The sequence below is a fragment of the Cydia pomonella genome, chromosome 19 (genome assembly GCF_033807575.1).
Source record: "Cydia pomonella isolate Wapato2018A chromosome 19, ilCydPomo1, whole genome shotgun sequence".
Taxonomy (NCBI): domain Eukaryota; kingdom Metazoa; phylum Arthropoda; class Insecta; order Lepidoptera; family Tortricidae; genus Cydia; species Cydia pomonella.
Genome location: NC_084721.1, coordinates 6793741 through 6813224, shown reverse-complemented (window position 1 = coordinate 6813224; position 19484 = coordinate 6793741). Strand labels below are relative to the sequence as shown.

General features: G+C 39.9%; 1 protein-coding gene across 1 annotated transcript in view; it reads right to left on the bottom strand.

Moving 5' to 3' along the window:
* LOC133528662 (uncharacterized) overlaps nt 1–15626 on the bottom strand; it is a 31622-nt gene extending 15996 nt beyond the window's left edge. Inside the window, exon 1 of the mRNA XM_061866124.1 lies at nt 15073–15626. Within this exon, the coding sequence (XP_061722108.1) occupies nt 15073–15096 (24 nt within the window). The 5' untranslated portion in view covers nt 15097–15626. The remainder of the gene's footprint in view (nt 1–15072) is intronic.
* Between the last annotated feature and the right edge of the window lie 3858 nt (nt 15627–19484).

The window sequence follows — 19484 nt, the reverse complement described above, 5'->3', positions numbered from 1 at the left end:
AAGCGTAGCAAACATACTCAACTATATCATTATAATCGAACGCTAGTAGCGACGAGGGAGAGTCGACGCTCGCGAGCATGCGAGGTACATGTAGAAAACAATTCCGTATAGTTTCGCGCGACAGAGCGTGCGACGTCGCACCGCAAGTATTAATAGTCTTCGTCTAGTCGCTCTGTTTTTTAGCGCGCCAACGACGAAAGTATGGAGAAAGTGGCGCGTTGACGTCACCCACACACGCGTGGCTTACGCCTCGAGTCCGCTCTCTGTACTGTGTATTGCCCACACCGTAGCCTCCAGCGAGTTGCAACATTGCATGAGAAACCAGCGAGCGATACGAGCCGGCCCCTCTCGACACGTTCCGTTACTCCGTTACCCAACAGAGTGACTTGGAAAAAAATACGAAACACCGAAGACTGGCCTTCCCTTCTGTTCATAAATTGATACTTATACGGGCTCGTTGTGATGCGGGCCTCTGTCACTTGTTGAGGCGGGGTATTTATGGGAGCCTAATGCCGACTGACTAAATACGATCCCATTAAACGGACACCTGTTAGGATTTCTCGCCGAATAATCGAACAATGAAAGCGAAGCTTCTGAAAAGATTTTTTGTCGTTAATAAAAACTGTGGCTCGTGCCCGGACCGTCGCAAATATTGGATAATGATAACAAAAAGTTGTATTGAGGTATGACGTTTTTTCTAAGCTAACCCTAATGATTACGGTAGTTTATGACTTCTTCATTCATAACTACACAATACGATCTTTATCTTTATAAAATTCAAAATAAACTTCCCCCGTTTTAACAATAGAAGTCACCGCGCGGTTCGATGTCCGCCGGGCAAGTAAGCAAGTAACTAAACAGCGGATAACCCGCGATCAGCATTCGCGGTGAGTATCGTATCTACTAAGCAGTGGAGGATCAGCCCATAAGCAGTTCATTCATGTAATCAGTACGTGACTGTCATAAATCGAGGCGTCTAGTTCGGAGACCCCGCGCAGCTTGAAAGGTCGTAAGGACGTTCGAGGTTTAAGGCGCGTAGTATCATGAAATGTTCGTTGTTGGGCGTCATGCTCATGCTCGAACCTAGTCTGCCAAATATTGTTTTAATTAAATACATTGTCTACAAAATTAATAACATGAGTAAAAACTTAAACAACTTCCAAATTAAAATTAAGTTAGGTATTTAAGTAAAAGGGGTTATTTTTTTAAATTACTTTTCTCCATAGGCAATAGTAGATGTTTGGTGTAGTTATATATATTTTTATATCAAGGAAGTGTTACACCAATTATAGTCTGTGCAGAAAGAGAAGAGTCGTGGAATGTATGGGGCCCAATACATTCCACGACTCTTCTCTTTCCGAAGAGACTCTATCTACTTCTACTATTTTTTCGAAAGTACCTACATAACATATCAAATTTAATGTAAATGATCGCAAGCTGGTGTACCATACTAACAGCAAGACCCACCCTTATCGCGTCACAATAAAGTTTCAGAATGTTCAAACTGTGTTACCATTGTACCCATACCCATATTTCCAAAGTCATCTCCGTACTGCTCGCCTTAACGGCGCCTACGCCTATTACCAACTGCGTCGCGCGAGCGCCCGCAGCGGGCTATTAATTACATAAAGTACGAGATGAAAAGGAAAACGGCGATCAGCTGATCGTGTGATTGATGCCCACCCCGCCATTCACAAACCTGTTTAGTCCCGTTATCGTAAAAAAACGATGTTTACGATCATATCGAGTGTCAATTAAAATATTGGGTTCGGTGGGATTTATGGAGTTGAGTTCGATAGGTGTCTGGGCACGTGGCAGGTAAGGTACAGGTCTATAGAGCCCGTATTTTAAACTAACCTTGCACCGATTTTAATAGACCAAAGTGAGGAAGTGTCATTGTAGACGTCATGTTTTCATAGAAATTTGACATTAATGATGTTACCACACTTTGTGATTGTGAATGCCCAGCAGAAGATCTTGGTCTGACTGTAAGCCTGTAAGGCCTAAAGCAAGCACATTTTACATAGCTTATTTTTTCATGTCATAACTTTAAATATTGTTTACGTCAATTGTACTACTTTAAGGAGTCTGACGACACCACAAGCGTTTATACATGTCAAGCCGTTTGTAATGCAGAACGCACCAAAAAAATATCTGTACAAACACCAAAAACATTACCCTTCTTCGACACTCGAGTAAAAAGCTTCGACAGCCCCTTGGCAACCGGCGCTATCAGTCTACGAACAGTAGGCAAGTGGAATCAGGCCAACTGATTATGCGCATATGTTTTTGGAAACAAACAAAACAATGACCTATATAACGCCGTCTCGTCTCGCACGCGACTGTTCGAAAAAAGTGAAAAACGTATAATCTGAGGGGGCTTTATCATTCCTTTTTCATTGCCAAAAAACCTATGAGTGGTGACGTCACGAGGGGGTTGGGGAGATTAGGTGGCCGAGGGGGCGTCGGGCCCTGCAGCGCTACCATGCGAACTCGATTCGAAAGCATGTCGCATTATATAATTCTGGATCGACATGCTTAATACATATTATTTACGTCTATAAAATAAACATTTAAACGCCTAAAAATGTTTTATTTTGGTTAATCATTCCAGAGTCTAGCAGTACCTTTTTCCAGAGTACAATATACTAGTAAATATATTAGTTACGCAAATCCCTGTTTTGATATTTAGCTGGGATATCAGTTATTTGCGACGACGACCAGTGAAACCTGTGTCGAAACGTCGGATATAAAGGTAGCAACATAAATTCGCGATCGTACTGGGTCTAGTTTAAATATCTAGTAATATGTGTTTAAAACGTGAAAGTTTTAAATGTTATAATTTTGTCAATTCTACGACACATATGAGCTGTATTAATTATTAGTTAAACCTAAACTAAAATAAAACAACAAGTACCTACGGCTGTTGCTTACTCATTTCGAGTTTAATTCGGATAGTCATGAATACATAGTAGAGATCAAAGAACCAACGGAAAGGGGAGTCTCCTGCCACCCGATAGGGAAAAATGTCGAAACCGACATTCGAAACAATATATTAACATTTCTTATCAATCGCAAAACACTACAATTAAATTGAACCCTTTAATTGCCAAGAACGTCATATGGCGTCGAAGAACGAGCGTTTTCAGACGCCACAACGTCATTTGACATCAAGTGTTAGGCTCATACACATTTTATAGAAAACTCGTTCGCATCGTTTCCTGTAGACATCGCAAATTTAAGGGAATCTAAAGCTAAATTTCTACCCGGCACCTACTAATAATACAGGCGGGATGCATTTCTTCAGTTTTGAGACTCAAACAAGAAAAACGGGATATCCGGGATATATATGTACCAACTTTTATTGTATTCTCCACAAAAGTGACCTTTTTCTAAAATGTGTTTAACCCATTACTGAAAATTCAACTACTAATGCAGCATAAGGTACCCGCAATTTTTTTGGTGTAATGATCTAATGATTATACTTAGCATTAAGGAAAAATGATTTCCTTTAAATGCTTGGCGCTTAAAGGTTAAATAGTAGGTATATCGATAACGTCAGCATAACATTACAATCTATAATTAGAACTACAAAAATGTAAACAAAAACTATACATAAGTATAGCTAGCTATAAGTCATGATAGATAACGAAGAAAACAGAGCGCGCCTCCCCGCGGCTGATTACGGCGCTCCGAAATACGAATGAATTTTTAATGAACCCCCCACGGGCGGGCCGGGTACGCACTTAGGAGATTAGTCCCTGGAGCCAGCTAGTTAGCTTACTCGTGCCGGTGCTCTTGCGCATTTTAGGGTTAGGGTATACCCGGTTGAGACTTAGAGAAACTAAATTAGTGCTCGGACGAAGGGTGGAATGCGTTTTTTGGACAATATAAGCAAATACAGAATGTTTTAAAATTTAAATGTGTTTAAAATTAATGATTATCCTACATTTCAATTTTTCCCGTGTCGTTTAAGATTCCTCATTTTTTAATTGTAAAATGCTATGAAGAGTAAGAAGGCGATTTTTATCAGATGATATTTCGTAGTTTGGCATAAAAATTTACCAGTGTAAGAACTAAACTTGGCTTCCTAACATTATCAAAAAATTCAAGATTTAAAAAAGGCTGAGGTACAATACACCAAGCATATTACTTGTGTTCTGCTATAAATAATTTACTGTTACTTATGTTAATATATACTTACTGTATTCTGTAAGTATATAACGTTTTTTCCCGATTGATATTATATCTTGTTCTGTTAGTAAAAAACTACACATAAAAAGACCACCACGAAAGTCCACGGTACGGAGTTACATATTGCGAAAAACAAGTCCAATTGTACTCCGTCCCGTTGTTTCTAAATATAGGCTCACCCTCGGAAGCCTTTAAGCTGGAAAAATGTCGTCACTGCAATTGCATCACTGTTTTCGCAAATAGCCAAGGTCGAACCACGCAACAAATATTGAAATATACGTAGAATTTTGAATAAGACGTATGTCCGTAGTAATACTAATCGTAGTATACAAAACAGTTGTTCAAACACGATTACATAATTAACAGCTGATAAAGTCATAAAAGATAATATTATTTTAATGTCACTAAGCTAACCTTTGAAGTTTTAATTTGAATTTATAATCACTTGCCGTTATTTAATATTTGTATGTAATACAGTGCAAACAGGTTTCCCCGCACGCGCTCAAAACCGAATTGTCAAACACCGGAACAGGTAGCGCAGTCATAAAGCATAAAGATAAGACGTCGACCCGAACATTAATACAAGTTTTATAGTGTAAACATAAGAATGTTAATGTTACGTAGGTCGTACGTCAGAGGGGCGCGGTGCGACGTCACGGGCGGAAGTCCGCGGATGTGTACAGTAGACGGGTTCAATGTCGATCTATCGGCCATCAATCAGTCGCGGGCGGGACGTCCCGCCCGTGTGCCGATGCCGACGTTGCCATGTGCACGATCTCTTTATTCATTGCTCTCTTTACTATGGCGTAAGATTTCACTTTTTATGTTTATTTCAGGAATACGAGTCCTTATTTAAAGTTTTGTAAATTTTTTTTAATCATCGATTTTACTCTAGGACATTTCTGTGTTTCATGTGAACCCTTTAAGTTCTTAAAGCAGTTTACTCATGCCTCAAAAACATTGTGCTGAGGTAAACCTGAAATTAACTGCTATTTTTTTTTGTTCTTCATATCCTGCTACCCTAGGTTGTCTGGAAGAGATCGCTTACAGCGATAAGATCGCCTGTTGCTACCTTTATTTATATTGTAAATCTTGTTTGAATTCGTTTTGTATGTGGTACAATAACGAATATCTACTTACGTTTATAACTTTTATAAGATTAGACTGTCAAATTTCAATTCCAAAATACACATAGGTTATTTTGGAATTGTAATCTGACAATCTAATCTTATTCAATCATTCATTTAATTTTAATTTTTAAGTACCTGTGAGTAGCCCTGTCTGACTTAAATGCTACTTAAGAAAATAGTAATTGAGAAAACTTGGTTAAACTATATTGTACTTATGCATATCACAGTGCCTTAGTGCCTCACTGTAATACTGTGTAATCTGTTTGAATAAAATAAAATAGTTAGAACTTTGTGCCTAAATAATTCCAAGTTACTTTAATGGTTGTGTAGGCTAGACTGCAACTAGACGGCATCTACAACTATTTCTATCAGTCGTTTCCATAAATCGTTTGTATGGAACTAGCGGCAAGTTTGTTGCGTCAATAACAAATCGTTTAAAGTTCGTTGACGCGTGATGTTATCATTGTTTCCATTGATAGAGCGGATTTGAGAAAGTGTAATCTGTATCAGTATTGGCATCGCTGTGCGTGACTATCGGCCGCAGGTCGCAAGGCCGCCTCTGTTTACAAACTTCCGTCACGAGTTGTCACTCCGCTCCTCGGCACACGTGTCTACGCAAATAATAGCGAGCCCTCACCGCTGACATTGTCCCACTTAAACTCGACTGCCCGCCCGTCTAGACTTGAGATACGATCGTTGATATGCTAACGCGTTGTTTTAAACTACGGCCGATCGTCTCCGATCTACCGACTAACGAATAAACCTTACATCACAGATCAACGACACAATGTCGCCTCGTCTAAAGCATAACAGTTCGATTGGCAGATTGTTAAATAACGCTGCAATTTTCTACCGTCTGACCGTTGAACTTCGCATGGCGTGCGGAGCGTTAAAGAAAATCCGTATGCACGCACGAATGCGCCAAAGGACTATGATAGATCACACAGTAGAAGATTGTATTCTTAAATTTAGTAAAGCGTGCACCCTTGTGTAAGGGCGCGGGGTAGGGTGAATGCATTGGGGTGGCCCCCTCGCCCGCTGCAGTAGGCGCGTAGTAAGTGCAATAACGGGCAGTGAAAGTGTCGCGGGGTGCTTCAACCGTCAATGGGTGAAGACGTACTCCCTGCCCCCGCCGTCTTGTAAACTTGCAGCTAATAGTACGAGCGCCTTCGGAACTAACACACTTCCTCCTCAGAGTTGGACTGGACGGCTGTAAAACGGTTCATCTGTGACTTTTTTGTGCAAGTTAGATTTATTCTCAGTAACGCGGGCTGGCATTCACGGTTAATGAAAGATATCGTTAAAGAAGCGAAATGTATTGCTCTTGAGTGAGTGTGTGGCGCATCGGTGCACTGTGACGGGCCGGCGTTGGCAGCGGCCCTCGTCGAAGTGCAACGCGGTAGATGAAGCCGATCACACGTGAGCGACAACTGACAGGCGAACAGGCGAGCGGAACGACGCCGTCATTATCTTACTCATGAATGAAACGGAACGTAAATTGAAACGTATCGCGTGCCATAATCCGCGCATTAATCTCACTCAAACGGCGATTGCGTAACGAGCACATACAAACGGCTCAAGTTCATTGATCCACTTAATGCGCGCTAAATGTGTCGCTGTCGAATGTCAAAACATTGTTACGCAAGTGTGCGTTGTTTCACGAAGTTCCGACCTGCCGCTTCCGATACTACGTCACCATGTTTATTTATGAGCTTATGATTATAAAATGACGTTTACATCACCCTGATATCGTTGACCGGTTGCCGTATAATAATAGCATTCATTCACAATTCACGAGTGATTAATGTGCGGTATCTAGGAAACAGATTTGTAGTGGTAATAAACCATTATCATAGTAATTAGAATGAGATTTTACGCTACTACTCGCTCGTTGTAAATTGTTTATTTACGTTTACTTGTCTGCAGCTCGGCTACATTACAAATGAGTTTTATCGTAAAAAGTAGATAAGCTTCAGTTTTTAGTACAGTAGGTATTTCCCACGCAAGCTATTTATGCACCGTGTATTTTAGTCACATCTATAAGTAAACTGTTTTAATTCCATAGAATCACTTTGATTCGTCGAATACTACAATTTGAATAACAAACGAACAATCTTACCTACATTAGTTAATAATTGAATAGCTACTTTGTTAATGCGAATAGGACCAGTACTAAGATTATGTCTAGCGTAGACTTAAGACCGAGTCATTACTAGTCGACATTCATTAATAGAGTTGCAAAGCAACCGATTAAAATGACTTATGTAGTTACTTCACCCAGGCCTAGCGGGCCGAATAAAGTTACAATGTCTTGAAACTTGTCTCGCCAAAGGTGCGCAACAACTTAGCAGGGAAACTTCCAAGAATTGTACTTAGATACCTACGTTGGTAAACTTTCGCGATCTGAACTTGACCGTCAAAACAAGATGGCAATAAAAACATCACTTACTTATACAATGACGCGGATTTACATAAATTATTGGCGTCGAGTCGTCTCAGACGTGTTTACCGAAAATATGCAGTGTTTCTGTTTACATAGGCACACGAAAGTGGGTTCATTGACTCGTATATTGTTTTATGCGACGTAAATGGGTCGCGGGTCGCATCGGCATGGGGATTTATGCGAAGACGGGACGCGTCGCCGGGACTTCATCTGTCAGTCGCGGATGGGATCCCGGCGAAAAGGATTTACTACTTAGATTCTTAGGCGACTTGTGCAAATGTATGCCATAATTGAACTAAGTTTAAGATCACTCAAGTTACAGTAGAAATGTTGCACTGCCGCACTGTTTGCTGTTCTTCAAGCAAGCTCCCTTTCATTCAACTCTTGCTTGTAAAGAAGTTACCTACCTACATACTATAAAAGAATAATACAACAGATTTACTACAAATGCGCAACGAACAAACGGAACACAGTAAATCTTTTTAAAATAAACAAACAGGTGGTCGTTCTGTGTCGCTCGCACAGTGCCGGATTAAGACATTTTGGTGCCCTAAGCATTTCTAGACCATGGTGCCCCCTCATCAAGATTACATTGAATTTTCTTGGTAAATTGAGTGACGTTTATTGCCGCATTACTTCTGAGAATAGAATTTTCAATCCGTCACATCACATTATCACGGAAATTGACAGAACTGCAGTATTAATGTTCCAAGAGTAGGTAAGGTCAAGTGTAAGCAAATTCGAAGACCGTGCTTCGCATAAGTCCGGAGGCCAAGCCAACCATGGTCCAAGCGTAAGCGAAGTCGTAAGACATAGGCAGTATTCCGCACAGGATTTTGGAACCTCTAGAGCTTTCCTGCGAAGCTCATTTATGTGAGGGCAAAGGCCGAGCTTCAGTAGGGGCTTAGCCATTGGCCATTGGTTTTTGTCAGAACAAGTACCAATGGCCACAAATGTTTTAAATAGCAAATTATTGTTTACGAAAACGGGACTTAATAGGGTAAGTTTTAAAATTACCTCTGATCCGACGTTTCAAGGACGGCGTTGTCCCTATGGTCTCGGAGAAGACTGTGTAAAGTCGACATCATTATTTTGACGTTGGAGGTAATTTAAGAACTTAATCAAACGCGAATAAGTCACGTTTTCTTAAATAATAATGTGTCACAATTAGGCCAATACAATTAGATTTTTTCGACCTAAAAATACGTGTAATCCGAGTTTGCTCCACTCCAGGAGGTGTGCATAAATGTTTCCTCTTTTTCAGTTTTTTTGCTTGTAAATCGAAAACGGTACGGCCGACGGAAAATTTGTTCTAATTACAAGTATTATTAAATTTGATATCTGAGGATCCGAAATGTAATTTAACTATGTTCTTGCAATAAAATATATTGATTGATTGATTGATTTAAGGTACTTTAATATGTATTCGTAGTACCTAAATTGTAAATTAGGTCGACATTTTTTATGACGACCAGTTTGGCCTAGTGGGTAGTGACCCTGCCTACGAAGCTGATGGTCCCGGGTTCAAGTCCTGGTAAGGGCATTTATTCGTATGATGAGCATGGATATTTGTTCCTGAGTCATGGGTGTTTTCTATGTATTTAAGTATTTATAAATATTTATATATTATATATATCGTTGTCTAAGTACCCTCAACGCAAGCCTTATTGAGCTTACTGTGGGACTTAATCAATTTGTGTAATAATGTCCTATAATATTTATTATTTATTATTATTATTTATTTTTTATTTTTGGTAAAATCATGTAAATAATCCGAAAACGCTGTCTTACCAGTGTCTGATCCACCAAGTGCTATTGTAATTGATAGTGGGTTCCTTCTACATCGAGTGGTTTGGCAATCCAAAGGAAAAAATTATCTCCTAAGGATCCCAAAATGTATGCACACCTCCTAGGATAGAGCAAAACACTTTCCAGATCATATTAAAACAATTTCCAGCTTGCTGGGAATTAATTCCTCAAAACGCTATTTTTGGATCTAATTTGATTGGCCTAAATCGTGAAGGTGTTTTTAAAGGCAAAGTCTAAGGCTGAATGCGCGGAGCGTTCGATCAGCGCTTACGGATGAGGCCAAAGGTCGAGCTGGAAGAAAGCAAGGCTTGAATTTAACCAATGGCGAGGTATGAATAGCTGGACGTCCGCAGCGTCAGATCGCGGCGCGTTATCATATAATACAACTAATGGCAAGGTGTGAGCAAGGCAGCCCAGCTGCGAAAGAGGACAGCATGGATTTGGATCCATGGCCAAGCGAAAGTGGGGCAGTTTGCATAAAGTAGAAGGCCTGGCGTCGCATGAGACCTAACGCCGAACTGCAAAAGAGTGGCTTGAAATCGAACCTATGTAATCACGGTCCTCCTACTGCTCGGCCTTTGCCTTAACTCGAAAGCGCAACTTGATAAGATGCTTTTGTTTTTCGGCCTTCGCAGGGCCCTTTATTACACTTTGACAATTAGGTCGCAGGATCGTGGCTCTGCAGCAACTCGGCCTGGCCGACACATCTGGTGTGCAAGAGACCAAAATACGCTACAAAATCGGTAATCTACGTCGAGAAAATCGGTTGGCCACAAGCCCGACGGTAAGATTTTTTGGCCATGAGCTTTGATGGCCTCCGCGTAAGGTTGGAGATGTGCTTACGTGTACTCACTCTCTTACGACCCTTCGTTATTAGATGGGTACTTGCACACGTATCAAAAAGTTTCGTGTACATAAGTACTACACTACGACTGCGATGCTGATGCAGCCTGCGCGTTTTTTTTTCCTATGATTTTGGTGCCCCCCTAGACGTGGTGCCCTAAGCAAGTGCTTATTTTGCTTAATGGTTAATCCGGCACTGCGCTCGCATCTCATCTCAATGCATCGGTAATAAAAATATAATGGTTCGCATTCAATTCGGGATACACCTGACATTTGAGCAGTCTTGAAACAGGTGTTCGGCCATTCATAGATGTCGATGCCCTATATTATTATAGCGTTCAAGTTCATTGAGTCACACAATGGCCATATAATTGGTCGTTAGCGTGTATGTCAAAATACGGTCGCTACGGTTCATAATGCTTTACATAATTAGGTTCGTTTGCATAAGCGATTATTATGCGTGTCTTCGATGACTCGTATGGCTAATTCATTCTCGTGGCTATTTATTACATTAACAAGCACGTGGTGGATTGTTTACTACGCTGGAATGTGTAAGTGCCGCTATTATGCACTAGCGGCGCGAGATGACTGTTTATTGCTCCGAATTAGGCACGTCGCGCTGAAAGTAACAGCTGATTACGGTAATTGTTACCATCTCGGTGGTTTACTTTCCGTCGTTCAACTGACGCCTACGTCTATACAGTATGTAACAGCGAAGAAAATTTGTCTGTTTCATACATTTTACTGGTCTAATGTTGAACTTTCCTATGGGAGAGTCAATTTTTTTCGCGTTTTCGGGGTTGGTACCATAGTATAAGTCTTTCTTTGTCTTTCCTTCTGTTATATTCTGTATAGGCGCATAGAGTTATAGTCCTAAGGTTAGTTTAGTTAAAGGTTCTTATCTGTCTTTATACGGTTGACTAAAAAGGTAAGTTTGGTTTATAAAATGCATTGCCCTGACTTGATTTTGAATTTTCTAAATTGGGTAAAAAGTTATGTTCACACAATCATGTCTGAACATTAACTTTGTACCCACACGAGTGGTCTCTGTTATATAAGTTATGCCCTTAGGTATAAGTAATTATGTAGGTATCTAACTAAAAGGAGAATTATTCATATGCATTACCATGTAAATACCGTAAAGCCTTAACTATGAAAGAGTAAAAAACCTCTTGAATATTATTATCAGACAGTAGGTACCTAAGTTTTAAATTTTGAAAGGATTAGTTTTCTATAAGATTCTTCTCAGATAATTTAAAATAAAGATTTTTTTTTGTTTATACTGACAGTAACCTGATGCCATTAGGCATTAAGACCGCCATTTGTATATTTTTTGTATTGCGTTCGATAAAGTTTAAATAATAAATAATTTAATGAAATAACACTTGGAGGGAATCCTCATAGTCCTCATACTGTGTCTCTTGCCCCGAGCCATATATGCTACTTATGTTACTACAACCCCCTAATCACCCCACATTATTTTATACATACCTTTCTCAATTCGTAGTTTGTAGTTAACAGTATGTTATAAATCAAGGTTCGGGACATTTAATTGATCTATAGATTTATTTGAAACAGCCAGAAAGGTTTCCGTATGCAATATAACGCATGTCGACCACACATGCACAACTGCAACAAGTCTCAGCCCGCGTTGCACCCTCAACCTCCCCATGCGAGCATGTAGCTGGCATGTAGGCCTAACCACGGGCCACGTGAGAAACTCCCGCTTTCGGCAAGTAAATAAATACACGCTAACATGTGGAATTTTTCGGAGAGTTTACAAGTGAATGCGGACGTTATAATGTAGGTGTTAAGGCGTATTATAATTTTTATATAAGTTTCTTAAGTTGAATGTACGCATTAAGATTCAATTTGCTGAGTTTTCGTATGATTTTGTTGTGTTTGTCATTTCTATAGGTTTTAAATGAAATGAAAATTAAGCATACAAATTATAGTTTGAAGTTTTTTAAACTGTCAACTTTCGAAGAGGAATAGATAAGCTTATCCTGTTGTTCTTGCTTTTCATAAGTATCTATGTAATATGAAAAATAGGTAATTGGTTATCATTGACCGAGCGTTAGCGAAGATCTCCGATTCAGCGTGGGCAAAAAATGCTCGCAATTCTCAACCGATTCTCGTTTTTGCGAGCAGGATCGATGAGCAAATAGATTGTTTTGATCGATTCTTCTTCTTCCAGTGTCATCTCCTACCGGAGGTCAGCTATTGCTATATGGATTTTAAACATAGCTGCGCGGAATAATTTAATAATTTGTCGATTCAGTTTTTGAAAATTTATAAAATGGCGGAGTCATTATTTATTCAGTTTTAAGAGTAAGTTAAGCACGCGTGTCGGGTTTGCAATTGTCCGGATCTGGAGGCCTACCGCGAAAACTGAAATTCGCAAATTGCGGGGAGCTTTTTACTACTAAGACGTAATTAGAATGACAGAGAAAAATGCCTGCAATTGACGAACTTCGATTTTCGGGCTATAGCCCTGGATCCGGATCCACGGATCTTCCCATACATTTCAGATCCGTCATGCAGACCTTACTCGCGTGGTCTACAGCTCACAGAGCCGCTAGTAGTATCATATAGTTTTAGGGAGTTCCTCGAGTTAGGAAGCTTAAAAGTTTCTGTTTAAATATAATTCGGCAACATTCAGACTGAACTTTCATTCTGGTTTATTAGAAAAGAGTTTTATATAAATAACTTTTAAAAATCTTATTTCTTGTACAATACTATTGCTAATTCTCTATAGAAGCTATAGACTAATATATATACATAGCTATATAGGAAACGGATCATACCTGTATATGTATAATGAGTCAAACGGACGTAGACAAAATAAAGGACTTCTATTTTTAGAAATATATTTCGGGTCGCCCGTTGAATTCCTTTTTTTTTGTCGTAGCACTCGTCGCAGTTATTGAGTTTATATTGAATAAATAATATCGAATATAGTTCGAAATATGTATGGATATACTTTCGTGATACTTGACATACATTTAGATAATATACTTTATTGTACATAGAAATAAAAACACGAGAAACACAGTTACAGAGTAAATACAAAAAAGGCGAACTTGTCCTTGTATGGTATCTCTTCCAGTTAACCTTTGAGGAAAAGAGTAGAACAGAAGTAACGTGTTTAATTACTAAAATTAATGAAATACAAGTTTTGAATACACATTGCTAAGAAATATAAATAGAAATATGTATACCCAACAAAAAAATGTTTCACACAAAGGAAATATTGCAAAAAAGTGTATTAAGTACATGGAAAAATTTAGTCAATTTAATATTGAATAATAGTATTCTTGCTGGTCCTATTTTAGGAATTGTGAATCATTCAGGGGGCGGAATAGACGGAGAGGAGATGGTAGTCCAACATAAAATAGCTGAAACCCCAAATAAATTTCATCCATAACATTCGGGTATTTCATACGCTCAAGTTTGTACCCTCAAAGCTAAACTGGGATCATTTGGAAGACCAGGGAGTGTAGTCGCCATTGGCGATCCCAGTCTCAAAGTAAATCTCACTAAGTGGCGCGGGGGCGGCGCTGGGCGGGCCCAGCCGTCGCCCGGCAACCAACCCCGCCCGCCCCCGCTCCTCACACATGATTGCTCCGTTTCACTACAAATTCTTCATTAATTTTTAATTAATTATTGGTCAAAGCATATCTATGCGAGTTTTTCAAAGGCTTTAAAATGCGATATAAGTTTAAAAAAAAGCGGTTCGCGTCCGAGCGAGTCGAAGGCCTGCAGCGAATGGTGATGTAGAAAGTAAACTCCGCTCTGTGACTTCAGTAATTAATGTACGCCGCGCGGCGCCAGTCGAGCTCGGCAAAAAACCCGCTCTGGCATAAAAACAGCCGCGCGAGCGAGACAGCACCGCGCGCCCGAGTGGGACGCAGCTACCCACGTATTCTGCCTCGCGGCCGCCGCGCACTCACAACGAGAATAATGCCGATTTAAAACTCTACGAATGCGCCCTTCCATCACATGGCGTTTGACAGATCGCCGGAAACGACAACTGTCAGATTTGAAAAAAAGGCGCCATCGCTCCCGCCACAGCTGTTATGCAAAGTTTTTAATTTAAACTTTTTAATTACATATGCGTTATGTGACATAAAAAACACTGAGAATCCAGAACAAATGTGTATATTCATAACTTAATAAGTTATGACATAGATATTAAGAATCTAATTTTAGAATCCATTCATATATTTTAAGAATAATGGAAACTTGCATCTTTTCAAACATCATTCAGTGACAATGTCACCTACCTATCTGTATATAAATACTAAAGTCACATTGAGGAATTTCGTTATGTTGCATTTACTTTGCATTAGCTTAGAACGAAAAGACTGAACGAATTACACCAAACTAAACGATTCGCACGTTAAAAGCTCCAAAACAGTTCAAAATTATAAATTTGAAAAAGTTACCTAACTTTTAAACAATCCAAAAATCACAAAAAGAACAACCAATTTAACGCATTAAAATACAAAATAAGTCTACCCTCATTCAAAGACAACTCGGAGAACATTGGAAAGACCAAACGAACAAGGCTGATTTCAACAAGTCGAATTTATCACAGAACCATGACCGTAATTCTAAAAAGCTATGCGATGCCTTATAATAGACACTTACCTGGAAATCACTCCACATTTTCATGGGGATACACCATAGTTCCGATATGAAAACATCACACGATCACGATAACAACTGTCAAAATGTAGTTTACGCCGTCAATTACACAACCGGGTAGGATGGAGGCCGATCGTAGACTGGTTGGGTGAGTCGGGTCGGTCGGCGGACGGCGCTCGGCGCTCGGCGCTCGCGAGCCCGCGCCATCGCGGCGCTTACGGCCTTCTCGCCCGCTCAGCCTTCGGGCGCGCTCGGCCAACATCGGCCGCACTCGGCGGCGCCCACCTGCGACTTGCTTCCACGAACAACAAAACCGAGTCGACTGCGACTGGCGCGCCAACCACCACAATGCCAGCCAAAGGATGCCTACTATACCTACTATGAGAAACCTGCAATGCTCTTACTGGTTATATTTTTATATCCAACTGCAATTAATACAAATTCCTAAAATAATACAATCCAAATTGGTAGGTTGGTTGTATGAAAGTTATAGAAGACTAGAAATACGGCCAATACTTTAAGTATAACAGCAACGAATGTTGCTTGTATGCTTGGACTGGTTTGAAGTCGAGCACATCGAAAGCGTCATAACTGTGAGACATAAAATGCTCAAGTTTATACGGTTGATAACAGAAAGTGACAAATAAAAAAGCTTTCAAAACAAAGTTTTGAGTGCGCGCTACGCCGTAGCAGAAAGTTCGTAGCCGTAAAACTTCGTAGCGAGCGCGTAGCGTGAAAGTTTTGATTTCAACGATTTGCGGCGTGGAGAGGCCGCGAGCCCGCACTAGCGCGACCCGCGGCCGCTACCATAAAAACCTCTGCTTTTGTCACGCGATCGACTACGCCGGTTTGTACGCTATCCATCGACGTTCTACCACGCTACACATTCTACGCGGTACTATTTGATACTGCAATGTATATCAAAGATTACGATTAGTTACTAAAATTATATAACGCATTCTTAGATTTATCTGTTCGTTCATCTCTCACGAGAGTGCGCCACTTGCTTGTGCTCCGACTACGCCCTTACCGTGTTACGTTTTGCAAATCATCCGCTGACAAAAGAGCCGTTAGTTTTTCGCGTTCCATTTCGCGTGCAGCAGGAGCGGGCGCGGCGCAGCGCGGTATGCTGCCAGCAGTGGGGCGGGTGCGGATCGATACTGTGGTATAGTGCTTGGAAAACCCAAACCACACTTCAACTGTTTATCCTATTATCACCGTAGCACGTTGTTACTGTTTGTTCAGAGCTGAAACCTCGGGGAGTACCGAAGACAGTGGCAATACGTTGCCATTTTATAAATAGCCGGGTGACGCGCGGTCGCGCCGCCGCTCGGTTTTAAATTTGCGCTTTTATACCAGATTGTTAATGAATGTTACCAGATTTCGAATATTGGATGATTGCAATTTGAATACAATGAGTGCCTAATTTATTTCCTAGTGGATATAAAATTAATGTTTCATTTACAGACTCGAACAATTCTCGAATTCAGTTATAATTAACTACCCTAGTACTTAATTGTACCTTCGTACTATTTTTATTTTGCTGTCATAATACAAGGTGCTTAAGCTTAACTTAAATTACTTAAACTACAAGAAAAAGATACTAGCTATCAACTACTTCGTTTTTTTTATTTGGATTTTTGCTAGTAATTATTTTCCAAAATCTACCTAGGAACTAAACTCTTAAAATTCAATATGTATTTACTTATTAGTACAAAATGTGGCGTAAATCGCCATCTAATTAGGGTCCATTTTCGGAATAACCCGACAATTTTAAGTACCTGTTCGGATTTACCCGAACTAATTAATATCCTAATTATTGCCGCAACGATATCCTTTTTAAGCTAAAAAGAGTAAATCATTTAAGCAGTAGTATCACCACCACTTTCCTGTCTAAAACCAAATAACAAAATGTTTTCCATGCAAGGAAAACTATTTTGTTAACAATGGAAAGAAGACCTTACTGCGCTGCATATAAAGTCTAAATCAGTTTTGTCATTAATATGTAAAATCTAGAAGCAGTAATTAGGTACTCTGATTTTCATTGTCTAATGTTGATTCTTTTGGAACTTTCGTAACATTTTGTAAATATGTAATGTACGAGTAGTAAGTATAGGTCATGTCATCCACGATGACGCGCAGATTTGTCAAATCTGACCTTTATTAACATGACATTACGAGTGAAGGCAGGCGTCTTCGTGAATGACACGATCTATAGTGTTAGGTACTACAATAATTATAAATCATGCGGAATTTATTTTATAGATAAGTTGAAATATGTAAGGCAAAGTAGTTGTAACTCCTCGTGCTAAAAATGATACCCGAGCAAGCGAAGTATTCTTAAATTGAACCACGAGAGTAGTGAGTTAAACAAACATTGCTAGCGAGTGAAACACAAAAAAAATCGCAACACCACCGCGAGAAAAATACCTTCTAACTGTAAAACATCACAAATCAAATCTAACTTTATTAAAAATTTATCATTCAAGATCATCGCCCCAAGTTAATTCCACCAGTCAACATGAGATGCCAAAATGCCAACTAAAAATTTGTATCAAAGTAACTTGATGAGTCATTCTGGTGCATAAAATGCAACTTTCTCATCAGCTTTAGAGCTTTTACGAGCTGGTGTGAAAATAAATATCCAGCTGCATCTATTTTACTGCGTAAACGGTGCGACATTGCGTTTTCTGCGCCAGTGTGGCCTATCACTTGGTTTTCTAAGTTAAGGTGCAGTAGGTCCAGAGAGCGGAGTTTTTGAAAGGTCTCCGCGCTTTTTAGTTCAAAATACGGCTGCCAAAAACCTATTTAGCAATATTAAGAACGTTCTCGAGGAACTGTTTTCATAGAATGAAAAGTAATATAAAAAAATGAAAATTAATCCTGAGTTTTTGATTATTATTAGATAATAAAAATTACGAACATATGTTTAAAATGCACTTTTAAAGTTCATAACAAATTTTTGCACAAAAGCTTAGAATATAAAAATTGTTTCTACAAATCGGCAATACTTATCATGTTTGAGGGAACTTATTGATTACTTTTTTTTAATACTACGACGGTGGCAAACAAGCATAGGGCCCGCCTGATGGTAAGCAGTCTCCGTAGCCTATGTACGCCTGCAACTCCAGAAGATTTACATACGCGTTGCCGACCCCCCCTCATTGAGCTCTGGCAACCTTACTCACGGGCAGGAACACAACACTATGAGTAGGGTCTAGTGTTATTTGGCTGCGGTTTTCTGTAAGGTGGAGGTACTTCTCCAGTTGGGCTTTGCTCTAGATCTGGAATGACATCCGATGTGCTGTGCCCTACCACACAAAGCGAGATGACATTCACAATGCCCATACCTCTCTTTTGGACGTAGTTTAAGGACGTACCCGGGTCCAATTTCAACGTATAAAAAAATAAAATTCAAAAACATGATTTACACGCTCTCGGGCACGCACATTCATCTCGCTTACACTCAGTGAGAGTGAGAGAAGAACACGAACTTTTTTTTTATACTACGTCGGTGGCAAACAAGCATACGGCCCGCCTGATGGTAAGCAGTCTCCGTAGCCTATGTACGCCTGCAACTCCAGAGGAGTTACATGCGCGTTGCCGACCCTAAACCCGCCCCCCCTCGATGAGCTCTGGCAACCTTACTCACCGGCAGGAACACAACACTAATATGAGTAGTATGTTTTATTTTGTTTTAGTGTTATTTGGCTGCTGTTTTCTGTAAGGTGGAGGTACTTCCCCAGTTGGGCTCTGCTCTAGATCTGGAATGACTTAATGGGCCTTAAACACTAACTACTACCCCATAAATAGATCCATGAATTTACAACTATTACTGATATCAAGGTCATCCTGCTTTGACCTTCAATTCCCACCAGTTACTTACGGACTGAGGGTAAAAAATAATGTCTCGTTAGCGACACTGGCGGAGCTGCCGCGAAATATTACTGGACCCAAAATAGTCACTCCAAAAAAGTAAATTTCAGCTAATTCAAGCTAGATCCTGGAACAGATCCCTTAAAAGGCTAAATTCACCTTTGTAATTATTATTAACTGATTATTATGTATAAGACTGAACGAAGATGTAGTGACAAAAATCGAGAAAAGTGTTTTGAGATGGTTTGGACACGTGGAAAGAATCAGTGAAAGAGTGTATAAGGGAGTAGAAGAGGGAGCTGGAAGGGGTAGACCTCGGCAGACTCTCTGATCAAATCGGGGAAATACTGATGAAAGGCCAGAGCACTCTAAACCGGCGAGCGTGTATGAGGAATGTTATGAAAGTGAAGGAAGCGAAAGAGGTATAAATAAATATTTAAATATTTATAGGACATTATTACACAAATTGACTAAATCCCACAGTAAGCTCAATAAGGCTTGTGTTGAGGGTACTTAGACAACGATATATATAATATATA